This window comes from Oncorhynchus mykiss, chromosome 20 (genome assembly GCF_057628025.1).
Source record: "Oncorhynchus mykiss isolate SJ-2025 chromosome 20, ASM5762802v1, whole genome shotgun sequence".
Taxonomy (NCBI): Eukaryota; Metazoa; Chordata; class Actinopteri; order Salmoniformes; family Salmonidae; genus Oncorhynchus; species Oncorhynchus mykiss.
The window spans coordinates 16,732,697-16,759,383 of NC_143041.1; the positions used below are offsets into that span (position 1 = coordinate 16,732,697).

At 43.2% G+C, this 26,687-nt stretch overlaps 1 protein-coding gene across 4 annotated transcripts in view; it reads left to right on the forward strand.

The window, feature by feature from the left end:
* The window catches only part of pcdh15b (protocadherin-related 15b), a 213,781-nt gene that overhangs the window by 59,976 nt on the left and 127,118 nt on the right, over nt 1-26,687 (forward strand). For all 4 annotated transcript variants that reach the window (XM_090212388.1, XM_036955811.2, XM_090212387.1 and 1 more), the window contains 4 exons: nt 11,488-11,648; nt 12,150-12,305; nt 16,292-16,411; nt 16,704-16,814. In XM_090212388.1, the coding sequence (XP_090068514.1) occupies nt 11,488-11,648; nt 12,150-12,305; nt 16,292-16,411; nt 16,704-16,814 (548 nt within the window). The remainder of the gene's footprint in view (nt 1-11,487; nt 11,649-12,149; nt 12,306-16,291; nt 16,412-16,703; nt 16,815-26,687) is intronic.

Sequence of the window (26,687 nt, forward strand, 5' to 3'; positions counted from 1 at the left end):
TCAGGCTGCCAAGATGCCATCCCATTTGCCAGCTGCTGAGGGACCCGCACGACTCCGCTCACTGCTAGTCAAATGTCAGCCTACAGCTGCCGGAGAACAGGGAGTGCAGTCTGTACCTGTACTGTAACTCAAACACCATCGGCATCAGCCACTAATGTGTTCTTTAACCATCAGTGTAGAATAACAACCATCTGGCTGCTGTACACAAACATAGCAGGGAAGGAGGTACGATTAGAGAGTGATAAGGAAGACATGAATAATGTGTAGATAGATGTGTAACGAATGGAAATGTTCCAGCACCGATAGCTGAACTTCCGGGAAAGCCCAACACTTCTGCTTTTGGTATCTTTCAAATTGATGACTTGATCTGGCGAGGATTCCAGTGGAGATTGACATTTTGTCCATTGGTGTGTCTGTCTGACACGTGCATCACAGTTGGGAAATTGCAGATATTTCTACTTATTCTGTCCAGCAAATGAACGAGTGAAACATATTGTCTGTCATCAAACATTTTAAATGAACGCAATCACAAGGAAGAAGAGTCCCTTAGCACATTAGAGTAATGATGCAGCCTGTGAACCAAGTCTCACCCCAGTTTCTCATAGAAATTCGGGATGTTTACTTGTGCGAATTCCTTACGCTCTCTTCATCTAGTAAATGTAAAAACAAAACCTATTAACCTTTCTCAGCTCAGCTTGTAATTCTCTTTCGTTTTTTCCCTGTAGATATTGACTTAGTTACGTGCATTGTTCCCACTTCACATGGTCTTCACTGGTAAACAGTTACTATTGTATTGGTGGAGAAGTACATTGTACCTAGTTACCTCAACAGCAACATTCAGCACATCCCGCCAAAACAAAAGCAAACGGGCGGTGAGTTCAACTTTAAGAGACAGTTGCAAACCTAAGGGTGTGTGTGTGTGTGTGTGTGTGTGTGTGGTCGGTCGTCTGTTGATTGAACATGCAGATCTTTGAGGATCTCTGTCTGCAGGGACCCTGGTTTTCCAATCAGGCAACATAAAAATTGTATTAAGGAATTTATGTAGGAACCAACTATAGTTAAAAAATAAAAAAGAGCCATGGAAAATGTAAATGAAAGAAGTACTGAAGGTGACAGGGTTTTGGTAGCATGCACACTAATGTAAATCCAATCTTGATCGTACGCCGTACACACACTCGTGCTTATTCAAATTCTACATAGCCAAGCATTCTAGTCTGTTGTCAGAAACATGCTTCAAACACGATAGTAAACTGCTTCAAGCACAAGTTGTGGCTTTCACATTCCCATATACTGTCAACATACAGCAACGGTAATCCTCAAATATGTGTTTGCATTAAACTGCGCCTCAGTGTAAAAATGGCAGGTTATTTATCAGTCCTTGTAGCCTGCTGTGCCTTGATAGGAAAACTTCTGACTCTATGACACTTAATGTAGAAAAAAACCCAGCTGTTTTTACTGTGCACTAAGAACAGTCATACAGTCAAGGAAGAGTCGTGAGGTTGGAGAGTCGTGTTCATCTGTACATTTCATCTGTCTTTCTTGCAAAGTTCTGCTAGCTAAGCAGAGCTACTCCAGGTCACTCAGCCAGAGCTGCTAGAGGCTGGATGGAGCCAGCCTGAGGTTAACTACTCAAGTCAAAATGTATTTGTCAAATGCGGAGAATACAACAGTGTAGACTTTACTATGAAATGCTTAATTACGAGCCCTTTCCCAACAATGCATAGTTAAAAGGTAAGAAAATGTGAGAATGAAAATAGAAAATAGTAACAGAATAAATAACAATAACAAAGCTATGTATACTGAACAAAAATATAAACACCATTTATTTGATTTTACTTAGTTACATTTAATATGAGTAAATCAAGTAATTAGGCCTTAATCTATGGGTTTCACATGACTGGGAATACAGATATGCATTCAAATTGCCATTGATAAAATGCAATTGTGTTCATTGTGCATAGCTTATGCCTAACCATACTGCCACCATGGGGCACTCTGTTCACAACGTTGACTTCGGCAAATGGCTCGCCCACACGACACCATACATGTACGTGGTCTGCGATTGTGAAGCCAGTTGGACGTACTGCCAAATCCTGTAAAACGACGTTGGGGGTGGCTTATGGTAGATAAATTAGCATGAAATACTCTAGCAACAGCTCTGATGGACATTCATGCAGTCAGCATGCCAATTCCACACACCCTCAAAACTTGAGACATCTTTGGCATTGTTTAGTGTGACAATACTGCACATTTTAGAGTGGCCTTTTCTTGTCCCCAGCACAAGGTGCACATGTGCAATGATTGTGCTGTTTAATCAGCTTCTTGATATGCCACACCTGTCTGGTGGATGGATTACCTTGGCAAAGGAAAAATGTAGATTCCTCAAAGTAGCCACCCTTTGCCTTGATGACAGCTTTGCACACTCTTGGCATTCACTCAACCAGCTTCATTTGGTAGTCACCTAGAATGCATTTAAATGAACAGGTGTGCCTTGTAGAATTATTTTCCTTCTTAATTTCCTTCGGTTTGAGCCAATCAGTTGTGTTGTGACAAGGTAGGGGTGGTAGACAGAAGATAGCCCTATTTGATAAAAGACCAAGTCCATATTATGGCAAGAACAGCTTAAATGAACAAAGAGAAACGACAGTCCATCATTACTTTAAGACATGAAGGTCAGTCAATCCGGAAAATGTCAAGAAATTTGAAAGTTTCTTCAAGTGCGGTCGCCATAACCATCAAGCGCCGTGATGAAACTGGCTCTCATGAGAACCGCCAAAGGAATGGAAGACCCAGAGTTACCTTTGCTGCAGGGGACAAGTTCATTAGAGTTAACAGCCTCAGAAATTGCAGCCCAAAGAAATGCTTCAGAGTTCAAGTAACAGACACATCTCAACACCAACTGTTCAGAGGAGACAGCGTGAATCAGGCCTTCATGGTCGAATTGTATTTATATAGCCCTTCTTGCATCAGCTAATATATCAGTGCTGTACAGAAACCCAGCCTAAAACCCCAAACAGCAAACAATGCAGGTGTAGAAGCACGGTGACTAGGAAAAACTCCCTAGAAAGGCCAAAACCTAGGAAGAAACCTAGAGAGGAACCAGGCTATGAGGGGTGGCCAGTACTCTTCTGGCTGTGCCGGATGGAGATTATAACAGAACATGGCCAAGATGTTCAAATGTTCATCAATGACCAGCATGGTCAAATAATAATAATCACAGTAGTTGTCGAGGGTGCAAAAAGTCAGCACCTCAGGAGTAAATGTCAGTTGGCTTTTCATAGCCAATCATTGAGAGTGTCTCTACCGCTCCTGCTGTCTGTAGAGAGTTGAAAACAGCAGTCCTGGGACAGGTAGCATGTCCGGTGAACAGGTCAGGGCTCCATAGCCACAGGCAGAACAGTTGAAAATGGAGCAGCAGCACGGCCAGGTGGACTTGGCAGAGCAAGGAGTCATCATGCCAGGTAGTCCTGAGGCATGGTCCTAGGGCTCAGGTCCTCCGAGAGAAAGAAAGAGAGAATTAGAGAGAGCATACTTCACACAGGACACCGGATAAGACAGGAGAAGTACTCCAGATATAACAGAATGACCCTAGCCCCCCGACACATAAACTACTGCAGCATAAATACTGGAGGCTGAGACAGGAGGGGTCAGGAGACACTGTGGCCCCATCCGATGATACCCCCAGACAGGGCCAAACAGGCAGGATATAACCCCACCCACTTTGCCAAAGCATACCACTAGAAGGATATCTTCAACCACCAACTTACTACCCTGAGACAAGGCTGAGTATAGCCCACGAATATCTCCCCCACGGCACAACCCAAGGGGTGGCGCCAACCCAGACAGGAAGACCACATCATTGACTCAACCCACTCAAGTGACGCACCCCTCCTAGGGACGTCATGGAAGAGCACCAGTAAGCCCGTGACTCAGCCCCTGTAATAGGGTTAGAGGCAGAGAATCCCAGTGGAGCGAGGGGAACCGGCTAGGCAGAGACAGCAAGGGCGGTTCGTTGCTCCAGAGCCTTTCCGTTCACCTTCACACTCCTGGGCCAGACTACACTCAATCATATGACCTACTGTAGAGATGAGTCTTCAGTAAAGACTTAAAGGTTGAGACCGAGTCTGCATCTCTCACATGGGTAGGCAGACCATTCCATAACAATTGAGCTCTATAGGAGAAAGCCCTGCCTCCAGCTGTTTGCTTAGAAATTCTAGGGACAATTAGGAGGCCTGCGTCTTGTGACCGTAGCGTACGTGTAGGTATGTACGGCAGGACCAAATTGGAAAGATAGGTAGGAGCAAGCCCATGTAATGCTTTGTAGGTTAGCAATAAAACCTTGAAATAAGCCATAGCCTTAACATGAAGCTAGTGTATTGAGGCTAGCACTGGAGTAATATGATCAATTTTTTTGGTTCTAGTCAGGATTCTAGCAGTAGTATTTAGCACTAACTGAAGTTTATTTAGTGCTTTATCCGGGTAGCCGGAAGGTAGAGCATTGCAGTAGTCTAACCTAGAAGTAAGAAAAGCATGGATTAATTTTTCTGCATCATTTTTGGACAGAAAGTTTCAGATTTTTGCAATGTTACGTAGATGGAAAAAAACTGTCCTTGAAACAGTCTTGATATGTTCGTCAAAAGAGCCATCAGGGTCCAGAGTAACGCTGAGGTCCTTCACAGTTTTATTTGAGACGACTGTACAACCATTAAGATTAATTGTCAGATTCAACAGAAGATCTCTTTGTTTCTTGGGACCTAGAACAAGCATCTCTGTTTTGTCCGAGTTTAAAAGTAGAACGTTTGCAGCCATCCACTTCCTTATGTCTGAAACACAGGCTTCTAGCGAGGGCAATTTTGGGGCTTCACCATGTTTCATCAAAATATACAGCTGTGTGTCATCCGCATAGCAGTGAAAGTTAACATTATGTTTTCGAATGACATCCCCAAGAGGTAAAATATATAGTGAAAACAATAGTGGTCCTAAAACGGAACCTTGAGGAACACTGACATTTACAGTTGATTTGTCAGAGGACAAACCATTCACAGAGACAAACTGATATCTTTCCGACAGATAAGATCTAAACCAGGCCAGAACTTGTCCGTGTATACCAATTTGGGTTTCCAATCTCTACAAAAGAATGTGGTGATCGATGGTATCAAAAGCAGCACTAAGGTCTAGGAGCCCGAGGACAGATGCAGAGCCTCGGTCTGACGCCATTAAAAGGTAATTTACCACCTTCACAAGTGCAGTCTCAGTGCTATGATGGGGTCTAAAACCAGACTGAAGCATTTCGTATACATTGTTTGTCTTCAGCTTTTTCTAAAAATGTTGAGAGAAATGGAAGATTCGATATAGGTCGATAGTTTTTTTTATTTTCTGGGTCAAGGTTTGGCTTTTTCGAGAGAGGCTTTATTACTGCCACTTTTAGTGAGTTTTGTGCACATCTCGTGGATAGAGATAAGTTTATTATGTTCAACATAGGAGGGCCAAACACAGGAAGCAGCTCTTTCAGTAGTTTAGTTGGAATAGGGTCCAGTATGCAGCTTGAAGGTTTAGAGGCCATGATTATTTTCATCATTGTGTTAAGAGATATAGTACTAAAACACTAGTGTCTCCCTTGATCCTAGGTCATGGCAGAGTTGTGCAGACTCAGTACAACTGAGCTTTGGAGGAATACGCAGCTTTAAAGAGGAGTCCATAATTTGCTTTCTAATGATTATGATCTTTTACTCAAAGAAGTTCATGAATTTATTACTGCTGAAGTGAAAGCCAACCTCTCTTGGGGAATGCTGCTTTTTAGTTTGCGACAGTATCAAAAATACATTTTGGATTGTTCTTATTTTCCTCAATTAAGTTGAAAAAATAGGATGATCGAGCAGCAGTGAGGGCTCTTCGATACTGCACGGTACTGTCTTTCCAAGCTAGTCGGAAGAGTTCCAGTTTGGTGTGGCGCCAATTCCGTTCCAATTTTCTGGAAGCTTGCTTCAAAGCTCGGTATTTTCTGTATACCAGGGAGCTAGTTTCTTATGACAAATGTTTTTAGGGATCCAACTTCATCTAGGGTATTGCGCAAGGTTAAATTGAGTTCCTCGGTTAGGTGGTTAACTGATTTTTGTCATCTGACGTCCTTGGGTAGGCATAGGGAGTCTGGAAGGGCATCAAGGAATCTTTGTGTTGTCTGAGAATTTATAGCACAACTTTTGATGCTCCTTGGTTGGGGTCTGAGCAGATTATTTGTTGCGATTGCAAACGTAATAAAATGGTGGTCTGATATTCCAGGATTATGAGGAAAAACATTAAGATCCACAACATTTATTCCATGGGACAAAACTAGGTCCAGAGTATGACTGTGGCAGTGAGTAGGTCCAGAGACATGTTGGACAAAACCCACTGAGTCGATGATGGCTCCGAAAGCCTTTTGGAGTGGGTCTGTGGACTTTTCCATGTGAATATTAAAGTCACCAAAAAATATAATATTATCTGCTATGACTACAAGGTCTGATAGGAATTCAGGGAACTCAGTGAGGAACGCTGTATATGGCCCAGGAGGCCTGTAAACAGTAGCTATAAAAAGTGATTGAGTAGGCTGCATAGATTTCATGACTAGAAGCTCAAAAGATGAAATGGCCTTTTTTTTTGTAAATTGACATGTGCAATCGTAAATGTTAGCAACACCTCTGCCTTTGCGGGATGCACGGGGGATATGGTCACTAGTGTAACCAGGAGGTGAGACCTCATAACACAGTCAATTCATCAGGCTTAAACCATGTTTCAGTCAGGCCAATCACATCAAGATTATGATAAGTGATTAGTTCATTGACTATAACTGCCTTTGAAGTGAGGGATCTAATGTTGAGATGTGAGGTATCACGATCTCTTTCAATAATGGCAGGAATGGAGGAGGAGATTTCTAAGGCGAACACTGCCGTGTTTAGTTTTGCCCAACCCAGGTCGAGGCACAGACACGGTCTCAATGGGGATAGCTGAGCTGACTAAACTGACTGTGCTAGTGGCAGACTCCACTAAGCTGGCAGGCTGGCTAACAACCTGCTGTCTGGCTTGCAACCCATTTCATTGTGGAGCTAGGGGAGTTAGAGCCCTGTTTATGTTCGTAGATAAGATGAGAGCACCCCTCCAGCTAGGATGGAGTCCATCACTCCTCAACAGGCCAGGCTTGGTCCTGTTTGTGGGTGAGTCCCAGAAAGAGGGCCAATTATCTACAAATTCTATATTTTGGGAGGGGGAGAAAACAGTTTCAACCAGCGATTGAATTGTGTGACTGCTGTAGAGCTCATCACTCCCCCTAACTGGGAGGGGGCCAGAGACAATTACTCGATGCTGACACATCTTTCTAGGCGATTTAAACGCTGAAGCTATGTTGCGCTTGGTGTCCTCTGACTGTTTCATCCTAACATCGTTGGTGCCGATGTGGATAACAATATCTCTATATTCTCTACACTCGGCAGTTTTAGCTTTAGCCAGCACCATCTTCAGATTAGCCCGTAACGGGTGGAGTAGAGACCAGAGAAGGCTCAGCCTCTGACTCCGACTCGCTGCTTAATGGGGAGAACCGGTTGAAAGTTTCTGTTGGCTGAATGAGCGACACCGGTTGAGCATTCCTACAGCATTTCCCTCCAGAAGCCATGAGAAAGTTGTCCGGCTGCGGGGACCGTGCGAGGGGATTTATACTAACGTTACTATCTGTACTTACTGGTGGCATAGACGCTGTTTCATCCTTTCCTACACTGAAATTACCCTTGGCTAGCGATTGCGTCTGAAGCTTGGCTTGCAGCACAGCTATCCTCGCCGTAAGGCGATTGTTCTCCTGTATATTACAGCGACTGCAATTAGAAGGCATCATGTTAATGTTGCTACTTAGCTTCGGCTGTTGGAAGTCCTGACAAACCATGTCCAGATAAAACGTCCGGAGTGAAAAAGTTGAATGAAAAAAAAGTTGAGTGAGGGGAAAAACTAAAAATACAAACTGTAATTAAAAAGTAAAAACCGTGAAGTTGGTAGCAAAGTAAGGTTGGCAACAAAACGTACAGCAGCACGTAAACAAGTCTGCAAGTTGTGACCGCAAAGAAACCACTACTAAAGGACACCAATAAAAAGAAGAGACTTGCTTGTGCCAAGAAGCACACATTGTGTGGACACATGGACATTAGACCTGTGAAATCTGTGAAATGAGTCCAAATGTGCAATTTTTGGTTCCAACCGCTGTGTCTTTGTGAGACGCAGAGTACAGTGCCTTGCGAAAGTATTCGGCCCCCTTGAACTTTGCGACCTTTTGCCACATTTCAGGCTTCAAACATAAAGATATAAAACAAAACTGTATTTTTTTGTGAAGAATCAACAACAAGTGGGACACAATCATGAAGTGGAACGACATTTATTGGATATTTCAAACTTTTTTAACAAATCAAAAACTGAAAAATTGGGCGTGCAAAATTATTCAGCCCCCTTAAGTTAATACTTTGTAGCGCCACCTTTTGCTGCGATTACAGCTGTAAGTCGCGTGGGGTATGTCTCTATCAGTTTTGCACATCGAGAGACTGACATTTTTTCCCATTCCTCCTTGCAAAACAGCTCGAGCTCAGTGAGGTTGGATGGAGAGCATTTGTGAACAGCAGTTTTCAGTTATTTCCACAGATTCTCGATTGGATTCAGGTCTGGACTTTGACTTGGCCATTCTAACACCTGGATATGTTTATTTTTGAACCATTCCATTGTAGATTTTGCTTTATGTTTTGGATCATTGTCTTGTTGGAAGACAAATCTCTGTCCCAGTCTCAGGTCTTTTGCAGACTCCATCAGGGTTTCTTCCAGAATGGTCCTGTATTTGGCTCCATCCATCTTCCCATCAATTTTAACCATCTTCCCTGTCCCTGCTGAAGAAAGGCAGGCCCAAACCATGATGCTGCCACCACCATGTTTGACAGTGGGGATGGTGTGTTCAGCTGTGTTGCTTTTACGCCAAACATAACGTTTTGCATTGTTGCCAAAAAGTTCAATTTTGGTTTCATCTGACCAGAGCACCTTCTTCCACATGTTTGGTGTGTCTCCCAGGTGGCTTGTGGCAAACTTTAAATGACACTTTTTATGGATATCTTTAAGAAATGGCTTTCTTCTTGCCACTCTTCCATAAATGCCAGATTTGTGCAATATACGACTGATTGTTGTCCTATGGACAGAGTCTCCCACCTCAGCTGTAGATCTCTGCAGTTCATCCAGAGTGATCATGGGCCTCTTGGCTGCATCTCTGATCAGTCTTCTCCTTGTATGAGCTGAAAGTTTAGAGGGACGGCCAGGTCTTGGTAGATTTGCAGTGGTCTGATACTCCTTCCATTTCAATATTATCGCTTGCACAGTGCTCCTTGGGATGTTTAAAGCTTGGGAAATCTTTTTGTATCCAAATCCGGCTTTAAACTTCTTCACAACAGTATCTCGGACCTGCCTGGTGTGTTCCTTGTTCTTCAAGATGCTCTCTGCGCTTTTAACGGACCTCTGAGACTATCACAGTGCAGGTGCATTTATACGGAGACTTGATTACACACAGGTGGATTGTATTTATCATCATTAGTCATTTAGGTCAACATTGGATCATTCAGAGATCCTCACTGAACTTCTGGAGAGAGTTTGCTGCACTGAAAGTAAAGGGGCTGAATAATTTTGCAAGACCAATTTTTCAGTTTTTGATTTGTTAAAAAAGTTTGAAATATCCAATAAATATCGTTCCACTTCATGATTGTGTCCCACTTGTTGATTCTTCACAAAAAAATACAGTTTTATATCTTTATGTTTGAAGCCTGAAATGTGGCAAAAGGTTGCAAAGTTCAAGGGGGCCGAATACTTTCGCAAGGCACTGTAGGTGAATGGATGATCTCTACATGTGTGGCTCCCACCGTGAAGCATGGAGGAGGAGGTGTGGGGGTGCTTTGCTGGTGACACTGTCAGTGATTTATTTAGAATTCGAAGCACACTTAACCAGCATGGCTACCACAGCATTCTACAGCCATATGCCATCCCATCTGGTTTGCGCTTAGTGGGACTATCATTTGTTTTTCAACAGGACAATGACCCGAAACACCAAGACCAAGAAGGAGAGTGATGGCGTTCTGCATCAGATGACCTGGCCTCCACAATTACCCAACCTCAACCCAATTGAAATGATTTGGGATGAGTTGGAAGCAGCCAACAAGTGCTCAGCATATGTGGGAACTCCTTTAAGACTGTTGGAAAATAATTATTCATGAAGCTGGTTGAGAAAATGCCAAGAGTGTGCAAAGCTGTCATCAAGGCAAAGAGTGGCTACTTTGAAGTATCTCAAATATAAAATATATTTTTGATTTGTTTAACATTTTTTTGCTTTCTACATGATTCCATTTCATAGTTTTCTACATTCTACAATATAGAAAATAGTAAAAAATAAGGAAAAACACCCATGAATGAGTAGGTGTGTCCAAACGTTTGACTGGTTCTGTATCAGTGAGTGGGCTCCAACTGTCCATGAGCGTTAGTGTGAGACGCATCACAGCAGACTGGACCAGCCATGACGTGGCTAGCAAAGGAGAAAGAGATACGTGGGCCTGTCTGCTCTTCCCCTGACTTCCCTCTGGCCTAGCTGCATACTGGATGTAGGCTTGACATGGGTTTGATTGCCTTTCCAACTGCACAACAGTTGATGTCAGAAAAGGTGTGTGTGTGTAGCCTTGTGGTTAGGAGCGTTGGGCCAGTAACCGGAAGGTCACTGGTTTGAATCTACCGAGCCGACTAGGTGAAAAATCTGCTGGTGCCCTTGAGGCACTTAACCCTAATTTCTCCTGTAACTCGCTCTGGATAAGAGCGTTTTCTAAATGGCTCAAATGTAAAAATGTTTATGTATACAGGTACTGTGTAAGTAGCAGAGGCTGAACTGGCCAGTGCTTATCTGAATTAGAATTAATGTACATGGACTGCAGTACCTTCAGGCTTGGGCTTCATCAAAGCTTGGTACCAGGCAGGCACTTAGTCCTTATCTGGACTGCAGCAGCAAAGTGTGTGTGGGAAAGCAGGCATAGCCTTTTTCAGACAAGGTCGTCAAGAGCTCAAATGTAATTTTAGCTTGGCCGCCTCCCTGGTTTTTATAGACCAATAGTTTAAGACATATTTTCAGACGTTTTGTATCATTCAAATGGTTTCCTTTGATTTGAAAAAATTTCAGTCAAGCAGTTGTTGAGGTTTTTCTATAAGAATGTTTTCATTGTCAGAAAATAAGTTCTATGAGTGTGAATCTTTGTTTTCCTGGGCACACTGCTCTCTACTCCTGCTTTTCTGAAAGATCGTAACAATAGCTCGTAAAAGAGCACTCGAGAAGAGTGAGATTAACAACACAAGGGAATGTTGCCTAGGGAAAACCCTGCTCCCAGCAGGTATATTTATCACAGCTCTGTCAATCAACTCCTGGCTGCATTTCAAATGAACCACTTTTTTCTTTTGTCTCATAAGGAACGCTTTTGGTTGAGAATATGCAAATCCAAGGCCGAGCAGAAGACCCAGGTAGAACCATCTCTCTCTCCCTCCGAGACAACTACAACCACTGGGTAATACTGGACCCCGTCAGACAGAGGCTCTACCTGAACAGCACCGGCAGGGCCCTCGACCGAGATGTAAGCATTCAAACACGCTATGACTATTCATATGTTTTTGCTGTGGGGTTTGGGTTACTCTAAAGAAGAAAAAAACTGTTCACCGCAAGTTAGCGACACATTTACATTCCCTTCAAAATACACCCTGAGGTAAAATAAGCTCCACAGCATACTGTAGCCACGTTGTGTTTCTTTGCATTCTCCTATTAAACATGTACAGTGTGCAAGCAACAAACCCTATCCATTCTTGAAAGAAAAGTCCTGCACATGCACTGAACTGTACACTTTGAACAGTGCACCGGATAGAAACGTTGGCTAAATGGTATATGCTATGTACCGGTGTTAGCGTAGTTTATGATAATAGAATAGTAATAGTCTGATCTGAAGCATAACTTTCTATACATGTTCTACACATCAATCCCAGTCATTTTGTTCAGTGTGAACCAGTTGAAAGGAGACAAATGACTCTCTGTCCCCTGCTGTCCTTGGTTCCTTCGAAAACTATGCTCCCCCCCCTCTTAGCCCCCCTCCTACATCCATTCCATCGTGGTCCAGGTCCAGTGCACCAACGAGCTGGTCGGGAGCATCATTCGACACGAGGTGCGCATCGTTGTGAGGGATCGCAATGACAACGCGCCCCAGTTCCAGAAGCCTCGCTACTATGTCGCCATAAACGAGGTGAGACCCCCAGGACAACCTAGTTAAATCTTTTTTTACAATCCAAGACGATGTGTCTGACTCTCGCTCCAGGTTCACAGGCCACCATTGAGCAATATCTCATTTACTTAGTATTGAATATTTCAGTCCGTTCAACCTGAATAGGGCCATACAATTTGGGAAAGGCTGTAAAAATGTGAAATATTAGCCATTGCTCAGTGACTGTGGACTGGTAGGTACGGTAATAAATTCAAATCTAATTACACTTATTCCCATGGAGCTTTTTTGACTGTTAAAGAGACTAAGACTGTGGTCATTAAAATTACTGTAACTATAGCTACTGTAGGATCTTCCCACATTTTATTCTGGAGACCTCCTGATTTTTTGTGTGGTTTAACATTGATGGCCCATCCAACCCCTGGGACTGCTTGGGTCTCTGTGGTTTAACAGTGGGACCTCCATGGGTCTCTATGTGGTTTAACAGTGGGACCTCCATGGGTCTCTATGTGGTTTAACTGTGGGACCTCCATGGGTCTCTATGTGGTTTAACTGTGGGACCTCCATGGGTCTCTATGTGGTTTAACTGTGGGACCTCCATGGGTCTCTATGTGGTTTAACAGTGGGACCTCCATGGGTCTCTATGTGGCTTAACAGTGGGACCTCCATGGGTCTCTATGTGGTTTAACAGTGGGACCTCCATGGGTCTCCGTGGTTTAACTTTGGGACCTCCATGGGTCTATGTGGTTTAACAGTACATTCTCCATGGGCTCTGGGCATAGAGGGCCACAGAGCAGCTGGTGTCTCACTGAGGTGTCCCACCAGGGGACAAATTAGCTACATGGTGATTTTGCAGCTTTTCCCTAATAGAAAAAGGGTCCCCTGAGTGTTTCTGTGTTAGATTGAGCTCATTAGCGAGCAGCCTTTTGGAGTAGCAGACAGAGAATACAGCTTCTGTTCTCAAACTATTGGAAATGGTTTGCTTTCGTTATTCTGCTCTACAGATTTATTGTCACACAGTTAGAAATGTTGGTAAAACTTTACTTGGATAGTTCATCTGTAGATGCTCTACACACTATCAGCAACATGTTCAACTATCTACTAACCCTAGCTCTAACCCTCACCTTAACCCTCATCCTAACCCTAAATGTAACCCTTACCCTGAACTTATTCTAACCCTAAACGTAACCCTTACCCTGACCCTTATTCTAACCCTAAACGTAACCCTTACCCTGACCCTCATAATAACCCTAAATGTAACCCTTACCCTGACCCTCATCCTAACCCTATAAACGTAACCCTTACCCTTATTCTAACCCTAAACGTAACCCTTACCCTGACCCTTATTCTAACCCTAAACGTAAGCCTTACCCTGAACTTATTCTAACCCTAAACGTAACCCTTACCCTGACCCTTATTCTAACCCTAAACGTAACCCTTACCCTGACACTCATCCTAACCCTAAACGTAACCCTTACCCTGACCCTCATCCTAACCCTAAACGTAACCCTGACCCTGACCCTTATTCTAACCCTAAACGTAACCCTTACCCTGACCCTCATCCTAACCCTAAACGTAACCCTTACCCTGACCCTCATCCTAACCCAAAACGTAACCCTTACCCTGACCCTCATCCTAACCCTAAACGTAACCCTTACCCTGACCCTTATCCTAACCCTAAACGTAACCCTTACCCTGACCCTCATCCTAACCCTCATCCTAACCCTTACCCTGACCCTCATCATAACCCTTACCCTGACCCTCATCCTAACCCTCATCCTAACCCTTACCCTGACCCTCATCATAACCCTTACCCTGACCCTCATCCTAACCCTAAACGTAACCCTTACCCTGACCCTCATCCTAAACCTAAACGTAACCCAAATAGTTGCTTATCGACAGATAGTTGACCTGTAGAGCAACTACAGGTGGGAGAAACCGGACTATCCAAACAAAGTGCGACTGAAATGTTCAACTGACACGGAGATAGGAGGTCCAATAGAATGCAGAGACTCCTGTCCATCAGTCAGCTTTTGAAGCCCATGTAGTGGAGAGCTACAAGGCTGTCGAAGCAGAGAGCGATATAACAGCTAGAGGTATTCGCGGCTGAACGAAGTATGTTGTGGAGCTGAAGACATCTGCTAATGGGAGATCTTGACTGCACACGTGGACATACTTGGCATGACGGTACTGTGTGTCATAGAGTATCTGGAGAGCCTTACTTGCATGCTTTCCAACTTTCCGCTGAAGTTGCAAGCCCGGAGGATGGGAGGAGTGAATGCCAATCATGCGTGCTAGCTGTATGCTCTTGTGAGACCTTGACCCTGTTTAAAAATTCCATTAACTACACCGTCACCTGAGACTGGCATCAAGAGTTATAGTCGAGGCTGAATCACTCACACGTGTTAATCAGGCACTTAGTCTTTAGACAGCTCTAGATGCACCTTAACCTTTCAACACCTTGTTATCTCATATGGGGAGAATCTTTTGGCCTCTCCTTGTGTATCCCAATAAACTACTAAGATGTGCTAAATGGTGTATGTAACCCCTTGGTTATTAAATGCACTGTACACATCTTTATGCCACATTAATTCATTCCTTACGGCGGCCTTCATGCATACAGTCTGTTACGCAATGTTTATCACTGAGGCGCTGATGTGCAGACTAAGGGACGTGGAGGAGTGATGTGCTCCCAGAGGCGTGTCTGTGACCGGTTGGCGCTGGGAGAGCCTTGCATCCCAATGAGGAATCTTGGCGCCTGTCCTAAATAATGTCAGCTCCTAAATAATGCGCGCTTATGCATTTCTGCGGTTAACAAAATTGCAGAGTGGATGGGATGTATGGCTGTCCCTATCCTGTCGAAGACGACCGAGTAGATTTCAATTTTTGCGAATGGGAAACATGGAAATCGTGCCTCTACTTTTCATTACAGCACCTCTTTAGAAATTACACTCGGGGTCCCTGCTGTGGGTTTCTATGAGGTTTTTCCTATTCAGCTCAGTGAAAACATTTTTACAGTCGTGTTTCACTGAACTCTCTCCTCTCTTCCTCTTGTAATCTGACTTCTTTTGTGTGTTCATGTTCCTGAAAAGTCAGATACAAGAGCAGCAGAGTAGCATTTCAGGAGCTAAAATACCCAGGTTTCCTTGGTGCTGCCAACAGGCACTAGACTATTACCTTCTCTTCTCACATCTGATAGCGGTCCACTGTGGGGCTCAGGTATGACAGCTGAAAGGAAGCATTCTGGTGCTGTGAATCACTCGCACCTCTCAGAAGACCAAGAAAGAGCAAGGCTTTGTTGGTGACTGGCTGAGCTAGCCACCTCAGAATCCAACAGGGATTATGTTGTTGCGCAACCAGTCACTTCAAAACCTAACTAATCCTGTTTTCACCGCAATATGCTTGTCTGTAAACAAATGAACAGCATGTTGTGACGCGGGAAAAATCTTAGTTGCATATCGCAATGCTATTTTTGACGATATTATATAGCTACTTTTTTTGTTGCTAGGTAGCGTAAGCTAGCGCTATTGTCGACTGTGCCTGCACCAAAACTACAGTATTTTTCATCCTATAGCTTGTTCTCCATCTTAAAAAAAAAAGTGATCCAATATTGTTTTCAGCACTTTTGTTTCCATGACTGATCAAAACTCATTTTTCTCATGCGCTCTCTTGTCCCTCTGCAGCAGATGTACACTATAGTGAGAAATATGTCAGGAATGTCAAATCGCAATAAAATTGCAGTATCAAATTACAAAGCATATAGAATCGAGAGAATCTTAATAGTCGTATGGGCACCTAAGTCTCGTGATAATATAGTATAGTAAGGTTCCTAGCCCTTACTGTATGTTTCACTCAGAATGGCTGGATCGTTGGTGTTTTGATGAAGGTTGTTGTCGACCAAATGCTTAGCACAGGAAAACTGACACTTACATCTGATTCAAGTGTGTGGAGACTTCTTTTTATAGTTTGGATCGTTAGTATTGTCATAACGATGTAATAATGTCTCACAGTTGACCCCAGTTGGCACCACCATCTTCTCCGGCTTCACTGGGAATAATGGAGCTCTGGACATTGATGACGGCCCAAACGGACAGATCGAATACATCATCCAGTACAACCCAACTGACCCGGTATGTTACATCTCAATACTTACTGACTGACCCATCCAATCTGATTCTCTTTAAACCCACGACTGATGGCAATCACACTGCACAGCCTCAAAAGATTGCTAGAGATATTCGATTATGACCGTATTACTCATATCACTAGGTAGGGGTCACAAAGCCACAAATGTCCTGTTGAGGCAATCTCTACACCGGAGATCTCTGCACTCGCTCTGGCAGACAATGAATGAGGCAAGGGGGAGCTTTTCTGAGGGGAGTGCACTCTTAACCCAGGGTAGTGTATCTCTTTGTGTCACAGATGGCCAACAGGACGTTTGACATCCCTCTCACCCTTTCTGGCTCGATGGTCCTGAGGGAGAGGCTCAACTACGAGGAGATCACCCGCTACCTGGTCATCATCCAGGCTAATGTAAGTCTGTCTGTCTGCATGGCTATCTAGTTATCACAGTCTGTGGTCATGTCTGGAATGGCACCCTAAATCATATTTTTGTGTGTGGAAGTTAAATGATTGTTGGATGTTCTTTTGAAAAGAAGGACATACTAGATGTCCAAGGCAAGAATGGTAAAGAGAGTACAGAATAATCCATTCAATTATTCCTCAGTCAAGGTATGACTCTAGAATGGAACATTCACCAAAGGTGTCATTCATTACCAGGATTGTACCAAAATGTTTTGGAATGTCTTTTGATACTGGAACATTTGAATGAACAGATACGTGAACTGACGTGGCATGTATTTTCAATGCAAGTGCTTTCCAGGCTGAAATGAATGCAATGCAGAATGTTTTTGAAAACTTTAATCTTTTGGAAAATACAGACAGGATGTTGCACTTAAGATGGAACCGCGGTGTTCCACCAATTAGGTGCCTTTTAGGTGAGTGGCGAAGCCTACGCACTTTTTTTTATAGATACTCCTACCCGAGGTAGAACAAAACACAAGCATGTTTTTTTTCTCCTCTCTAATGTATCCCATTTATGAAATGGATGGTTGTGTAACATTTTTTTTACTGCCAAAGTGGTTCAATTTGATAGATATTGTGACACACCCCCTAAACTCGAAAAGTGCAGAATAATGTCTGGCTAGAGGGTGTATGGGTTGCATAATCTCATGTAACCTAATATTGCAAGCTCTGACATTTGCTCAAATGTGGAATGCAAGTAGTCAGTTTGTCTACACTCCGCACACAAACAAACAGCATAAGGGTATCGTAATGGATCTTGGGAATATAGACCTGTAAACACTGAGAGAGTTTCGGCGGAAGTTGCCAATTATGAATATTTCTGATGAATGTAAGCTTTACTTTTTGGTAGCTGGTTAATAGACAACTTTACAAGTCAAATGGTCTCTCGCTCAGTGCTATATGGTCCTGCCTGACAAAAATACATACACACTAAGGACAGAGGGCTCCTATGTGGAAACCACAGGAGGTTGGTGGCACCTTAATTGGGAAGGATGGGCTCATGGTAATGGCCGGAACGGGGGAAATGGAATGGCATCAAGCACATGGAAACCATGTGTTTGATGTATTTGATACTGATTCAGAGGAATCCGTGGAATGGTATCAAATACATCAAACACATGGTTCCCATGTGCTTGATGCCATTCCATTTCCCCCGTTCCGGCCATTATTATGAGCCGGTCTCCCCTCAGCAGCCTCCACTGGTGGAAACATAATGACTCAAAGAACCAAATGATGAAAGACTGTGTCGGTGTAAATACATTTTTATTATGAATCCAATATGGCCAACATAATTACACTCAAACACCTTTGCCTGCATATAAATTGCCCTGGTTTATTTTGTATTGTGTTATTCTGTCTTGAACACGGGAGCTGCTGGGCCTCTGACTAAAACATTCTAACAATGTAATTAATACATTTCATTCATTCTATCGCAACATAATTGTTTGGTTGTGTTTATGAAGGCCTTGGGTAACATTAGAATACTTTAAAACAAATATTTTAAATAACACAATAGCATTTACATTAGTTTGTTACTGTACAAACATTTTTTGTTTAATAAACACACGAAAATTCAAGTGTTCAATCCATTTTATTTGTGTAGTGTTTTTGTTACAACTATGAGACGGAAAACATATGTGTTAGAAGACGGTAAACAGCTTATTTTTCTAAAAACAAAATACAAAATAAAATACCTCAACCACCGGTCAAATGATGGAAACAGCAGTAGGCTAAACATTTTATAATGGCCTTGGTAAATAGTGAATCTCAGCACAAAAACAAGTATGGCATTATAATGAACATAAGTAATAAGTGTCAATAGGACAGCAGTCAAACATAGCCAATTGCACTTATCTGCTGCGTCAGTTGGATTTCATTTAGCTGTTATCCCTTGTCGCAACAGTTGCCACCATTTTCGTAACGTTCACTGGCTTGACACACTTTGACATACCTTTGTTTGGTTGTAGTCCGTAATGGCCTCCGGTTCTCTCGTTATTGTGTCCCGTTGTCTTATCATTCTTCAGCACCGCTGTGGAGTACAATGTCTGTGCAGGTGCCTTATTCTGTGCGGAGGGAGGGAGCTCCCGTCTCATTTTGTTCATGCTGCCCTGCCAGACTTGTTTTCTTTGCAAGCAACCTGTTCAGCAATGACAGTAAAGTGAAGAAATGTTACATGGTGACATTTCTCCCCTTGCCAACCTAAGGTTCCACAAGACTCATCACCACATTCTGACTCCCTCTCACCTGCTGCCCCGTGGGGATATTTTCCCAGATATTGAAAGCCATTCAGCATGTACTCTTACTGTGTAGCCTAGTTGGAGAGTAGACTGACAAAACTGCTGGGATTCAGTGGACTGTACACCGTTTTGAGGTGATAGTTAGAATAGATCAATACAATAGAATGGCCACCCTGTTCTTCATTCACAATTGGTGATTTACATAATTATGCATCGCTCGCTTCCCCTCACTCATCAACTCACCCATTCTCCCTCTTTCTCCCCATCTTACTTTACTTCATCTGTTGTTATATGTGTGAAATCGGTATAGTTTAGGTTCAGTTTCGAGGTAATTATCAGAGTGATTATCAGCAGAAGGAGCGGAGCAGGCCCTACTCCCGGGAGAAGTCAGGGGCAACATGGGAAAACCATCAAAAAGTGACATGCACTCCTAAAACTAGTTATAACTCCAGTTCTGTTTGTGAATAAATAAATCATGAGTGGTCAAAAATAACTGCTCCAGCGGTTCTAGTGTTGAAAGGGTTTCATACGGCTCTTGGTATAACTATGAGTGGCACTGCCATGCCTCTGTTTTGAATAGCTGAAGCCAACTAGCTTTTAAATGTGTGTTCATGTTTTTCGAGACACAAGCACACAGTAGTGTAACCAAGTTACAGGAAAGCAACCTGTTATACAACAGTCAGCCACTCGAGCAGCGTATATGTACAGCTTTAACGGTATCCCTACTTAGCCTACTGAAACAAAGAGTGCAACGTTGATTCAAAGTCTTTGAGGTGACCAGGACATGAGTGTGTCCTAACAGGGTGAGGAGAGAAAGTAGCCAGTATTGGTTTTAGTTCTGGGGCCTGACCAGGGCAGTAAGTATCGTTCCTGTTTGACTGTCAGGGTATACAGTTTCCAGTTATACAACAGTGGGGTCGAGGCACTCCTCTCATGCAGTCTGCATGCCAATGAGAATGATTGACTAACTGGAATGTTATCTCAGCCTAATTGATGCAGGGGATACTCCAGCAGTGGAATGTTATCTCAGCCTAATTGATGCAGGGGATACTCCAGCAGTGGAATGTTATCTCAGCCTAATTGATGCAGGGGATACTCCAGCAGTGGAATGTTATCTCAGCCTAATTGATGCAGGGGATACTCCAGCAGTGGAATGTTATCTCAGCCTAATTGATGCAGGGGATACTCCAGCAGTGGAATGGTTAGTTGTCTGGTTGTGAAGGAGAGTGTGAGATTGATGTCACAAACAGACCTGAATGTGGCATATTTCTTTATATTCCTTTGGAAGTCAGGTAGAGAGATTTATTTGGCCGATATTTACTATGCGTAGTTGGCTGTGATTACGCTCTTGAGCGGCTTGATGTTCTTTATCATTCGGCCATCAGATTTGCTCCTTATAGGACAGATCACTGCACTCTATGCTCTTCTGTAAACTGATCATCTCTGTATACCAGTTGCAAGACCCACTGATTGATGCTTATTTATAAAACTCTCTTAGGTCTCACTCCCCCCTATCTGAGCTACCTACTGCAGCCCTCATCCTCCACATAAAATACCCGTTCTGCCAGTAAGATTCTGTTAAAGGTCCCCAAAGCACACACATGCCTGGATCGCTCCTCTTTTCAGTTGGCTGCAGCTAGCGACTGGAACGAGCTGAAAAAAACCCACTCAAACTGGACCGTTTTGTCTCCATCTTTTCATTCAAAGACTCAATCATGGACACTCTTACTGACAGTTGTGGCTGCTTCGTGTGATGCATTGTTGTCTCTACCTTCTTGCCCGTTGTGATGTTGTCTACAGTATGCCCAATAATGTTTGTACCATGTTGTGTTGCTACCATGTTGTTGTCATGTTGTGTTGCTACTAGGGTTATAAAGGGTTGGAAACCTTCCGGAAAATTTCCATGGGACGTTAAGCCCGGGAAATTTGGGAATTTTGCTTAAATTCATTAACAAAAGTTAGCTTATAACAGTGAACCTTTTTTTGTGGGATACGCATAAGGCAAATCTAGGTCTTGTGGCATATTTTGGTTAAATGATCCACAATTCAATGGAATTGCAACCCTCTGTATGCACAGTGCATAATTCCATCATATGTAGAGCTGATTCTCAAGATCTTGCACACTAATGAGATGCTATTGAGCCCACACTACTACACTGTCTGAGCCAAGGACTACATGCTTTCTGGTAAGTTTTGATTACCATACTGGGTGGGGTGAATATATTTTATATGACATACATGATTTTTTGTTAACTAGTAAATAGTAGCCTACATCAACGTGTGTTTTAAATCATTGCTAACTTGTTAACAATTTCTGCTAGTTAGTTTTTGCTACCATGTGGTTTTTAGCTTGCTTGAGCCTGGTCAATGAGGAGTGTTAATTCACCTGTTTCCATACATGTTTCATTTTAAAACATTTATCTTACAAAGTAGTTGTTTAATCTAACTGCTTAACTATTTATTTGTACATGGAATTGTATTTGGGTTTGTATTACAATTTTGTTTCTAATCTTTACAGGAAAATGCCATGGGCACTATATGATGTCTGGAGACATATCACTGCAGCTAATGTAGAAGAAAAAGCTGTGTACATTTTCAAATACTGTGCCAAGTCATATGTGAAGAATGCAACAAGATGCAGAATCATCTGGCCAAGTGCATAAAGTTCCCTCAGCACTCACAACAAGCAACCTCTGACAAAAGTCCCTCTACTTCTATTCGAAGTGAAAATGATGACTCTAACACCTTATCGATAGCAACATCTCAATGGTCCTGGAATCATACGTTTTTTTGACTCAATGGAGGAACGTAGTCAGATAAATGCTGATGAATGTCTTGCTCGAGCTGTGTATACAACTGGTTCACCTGCTCACAGGCAATGTATATTGGAAGAGATTTCTGAATGTCCTTCGCCCAGCGTACACCCCTCCAACCAGACATGCTTTATCTACTCATTAGCTGGATGCAGAGTTCAACAGAGTTCAAGTGAAGGTCAAGCAAATTATAGAGAAAGCAGACTGTATTGCAATCATCTCTGATGGGTGGTCGAATGTTCGTGGGCAAGGAATAATTAACTACATCATCGCCAACCCTCAACCAGTATTCTACAAGAGCACCGACACAAGGGACAACAGACACACCGGCCTCTACATTGCAGATGAGCTGAAGGCAGTCATCAATGACCTTGGACCACAGAAGGTATTTGCACTGGTGACAGACAATGCTGCGAACATGAATGTCGCTTGGTCTAAAGTGGAGGAGTCCTACGCTCACATCACACCCATTGGCTGTGCTGCTCATGCATTGAATCTGCTCCTCAAGGACATCATGGTACTGAAAACAATGGATACACTCTACAAGAGAGCCAAGGAAATGGTTAGGTATGTGAAGGGTCATCAAGTTATAGCATATAACGAGAGCACCACATTGAAGCTGCCCAGCAACACCCGTTGGGGTGGTGTTGTCATCATGTTTGACATTCTCCTGGTGGGGAAGGAGTCTCCAAGAAATGGCCATATCACTTGATGGGGCTGCCGATTATGGACAGATCCTCCTGGATGATGAATTTTGGGAGAAAGTGGTAAGCAGTCTGAAACTCCTGAAACCGATAGCAGTAGCCATTGCACAGATTGAGGGAGACAATGCCATCCTGTCTGATGTTCAGACACCGCTTGCAGATGTAAGAGAATAAATCAGTACTGCCCTGCCCACTTCACTGTTGCTCCAAGCAGATGAAACTGAAGTTCTGAAATGCATCAAAAAGCGTGAAGACGGCCTCCCGGGTGGCGCAGTGGTCTAAGGCACTGCATCGCAGTGCTAGCTGTGCCACCAGAGATTCTGGGTTCGAGCCCAGGCTCTGCTGCAGCCGGCCGCGACCGGGAGGCTCATGGGGCTACGCGCAATTGGCCCAGCGTTGTCCGGGTTTAGGGAGGGTTTGACCGGCAGGGATATCCTTGTCTCATCGCGCACTAGCGACTCCTGTGGCAGGCCAGGCGCAGTGCACGCTGACCAGGTCGATAGGTGTACGGTGTTTCCTCCGACACATTGGTGCGGCTGGCTTCCTGGTTGGATGTGCGTTGTGTCAAGAAGCAGTGCGGCTTGGTTGGGTTGTGTTTCGTAGGAAGCATGGCTCTCGACCTTCGCCTCTCCCGAGTCTGTACGGGAGTTGCAGTGATGAGACAAGACAGTAACTACTACTAATTGGATACCACAAAATTGGGGAGAAAAAAGGGGGGTAAAAAAAATACATTTAAAAAAAAGTGTGAATACTTCTGCCTGAAGCCCATACACTGCAGTGTACATGTTGGACCCCAAGTATGCTGGCAAGAGCATCCTGTCTGGTGCAGAGATCAACAAGGCCTATGGTGTCATCACTACCGTGTCTCGCCACCTTGGCCTGGATGAGGGCAAGGTTCTTGGCAGTTTGGCGAAGTACACTTCCAAGCAAGAACTTTGGGATGGAGATGCAATATGCTAGTTGTGCCAACGGATCTCATCAGCCACCTGGTGGAAGGGACTTTGTGGATCTGAGGCTCTTTTCCCTGTTGCCTCCGTCATCCTCCAAATCCCACCAACATCAGCCGCCTCAGAGCGCAACTGGTCCTTGTTTGTTAACACACACACTAAAGCACGCAACCAGCTGACCAATACAAGGGTCGAACAATTGGTGGCCATCCGGGCAAATTTGAGGCTTTTTGAGCCTGACAACAAGCCATCCTCAACAAGGTTGGATAGTGGCAGTGAAGATGAGGCCTCAGAGTCTGATGTTCAAGAGGTGGATATTGAGGAGGTCCAGGGAGAAGACATGGAATCCTGAGAGGAAGACAACCAAAGCCTTAGTTTCTAGACTATTATTTGACAGATGTTTGTTGAAAATGCTTTTGGGAGATGCGATGGATCATTGGGGATCATTCAATATTCCCTTTCTTTTGTTGTTCAGTGAAATCATCCCATGTGAAGTCAACTCATTTAATTAAAGTTAAATTCATTACAATTGTATTTTGTTCTATTGGAAGGACTTAATCATTTGCAATTATGTCTACTTATGATAAGGCAAAAGGTTTATGTTTCTGTCTCCATATGATATGGTAAATATATCCAATGCAAAAAACATCTACATCTACCATCTACAATGGTATTAATATTAATTTGCATATATTCCCGTTAATTCCCATATATTCCTGTTAATTCCCACAAAAAGTTTCCACCTTTGAATATTCCCCAAAATGTGCAACCTTAGTTGCTACCATGCTGTGTTTTCATGTGTTGCTGCCATGTTATGTTGTCGTCTAAGGTCTCTCTTTATGTAGTGTTGGGGTGTGTCTCTTGTCGTGATGTGTGCTTTGTCCTATATTTTTATTTTATTTTTTGTTTTTTAATCCCTGCCCCCGTCCCCACAGGAGTCCTTTTGCCTTCTGGTAGGCCGTCATTGTAAATAAGACTTTGTTCTTAACTAACTTGCCTAGTTAAATAAAGGTACAAAAAAACTTTGAGCGTGATATCAGGTTACCTAGAGGTTACTTAGAGTGTAGGTCATAGACTGTGACTATGAGGCGTTAGTGATGAGGGACGTAGCGCAGCTCCACACACATATACATTCGAAGATTAGCCCTGGGCTTTGATGGAAAGTAACAGGGTTGCAGAGGTGGTGGAACTGATCAAGCAGAGACCACTATCTCACAGTCAATCCCCAGCCACCATACACAATCATATACAGCATCTTTATTTAAGTTTGTCCCTCCCAAAGGACCTCTTGTTTGCCATAGATGGCATTATGCCCTTTAATGTTGGCATTACTGTACAGTTTCCCACGCCAATGCATTAGTCACCACAGCATGAGAGCTCATTCTTCACATGTTAGTACAGTTCAGGTGTCACATGGGCTGGCCAGCCCTGGGTGGTAGCAAAATAGGTGCATATGAGGGCAATATGCACATCAGCACTTTCCAGGTGGCATTTTGGCTGTTGAATGGCCTCCTGACATGTGGCAGTCCAGTTGCATTGTGTCTCTGTCTTTATTAACTGCCAGAGGGGGAACTGATGGTGGAGTGGGCCTATCGAGGACAGTTCTGGGAGATTCAATGTGGTGAACAAGCTGCCTTATGTGGTTGCATCCCAATGTCACGAAGTCAACATGTACGGGCAACTCCAGGGCAGACTGGGAGATTCAAGATGGCATTGACATTGGATAGGCACAATTCCTATGATGTGAAGGCCCACTAAGTTGATGGCATTTCTTTTCAATGAGTTTCAGATTGTGTTGATTCATTGTAGTGAACACCTGCCTAATGCGCTTGTCGGCATCTGTGGTTGCATCCATAATATCACCAAGTCAACATATACGGCAACTCCAAGCAGATGGCCAGGGGGGTGGACAAAAATAAATATGCCAGCTCAACCCAAACAGCATAGGAGTGCACCGGAACATCCCCAATGCGCATCATAAATGCAGTGAGCCAGCGGAAGGTCATGTTCGATTCAGTCAGACATATTGGACTTGCAATGAATCAAAGCTTACTTCTAAATTATACGATTACTTGAAGTGATTTAAGAGCCCATTCCTGGAAGCACAAGTTGACCCACAGTTGGTATACAGCAAGTTGTAGAGCTAGGGAGAGGATGCCCTCTTTTCTTTCGTTGGAGCCTCTTGAGTTGCCTCATTGATCCTCAGAGGCTTGTGACTTGGAATACTTGGTGTTGCCATGCATGCCAAGAAGTCTGCTTCCTTTTTCATATCCAGACCAAGCTATTTGAGTGTAATTGTGGGAGGCCAATTCGATTCCCAACCATGGTGGAATTACACTGAAATAGTACACTAAGTAAGTAAGTACACAAATCTAAAAGATCTAAAACATGTACAGGTGATTAAAACACCATTTAATGGTATTGTGGCAGCCATATTGGATTCTGGATGCCATAATTGATTTGGCCCCCTAACGTAATTGAAAGATTCTATCTCAGTGTTTACAGGTCTATATTTTCAAGATGCATTAAGATAGCCTAATGCTGTTTGTTTTTGTATGTAGTGTAGACAACTGACTACTTAATTTTAGCAATATCAGAGCTTGACAGTTTGTGTTACATGAGTTTATGTGGTCACTCCCCCCTCCAGCCAGACATTATTCTGCACTGTTTGAATTTAGGGGGTGTCACAATATCTATCAATTTAACCACTTTTGCAGTAAAATATTTTTACACAATCATCCATTTCATGAATATTAGAGATGTGAAAAAACATGGTTGTGGTTTTGTTTTACCTCGGGTAGGGGTATCTCAAAAACTAAAACCCTTTTTGAGGATTGGCCACGAGCAATAAAATAATTGTATTTTTTATGGTTATATTTATTTCCCCTAATTTTAACATTCAGTCATAAAGAGCACATGTTCAACTTAATAGAAAACATGTTTTCCCATCTCAGGAGGTTATTAAGTAAAAAAATGTTTAAAAAAAGAAGCCTATTAAGTGCCAAGTAAAGTAACAGCGTTGACCGTAACAGGGTGGACGTTTTCATCATAAGTAAGCCATAAATCCCCTTGTGTATTGTGAAAGCATTTCTAGCCTGTCTAGCTACAGTATGGGTAACAT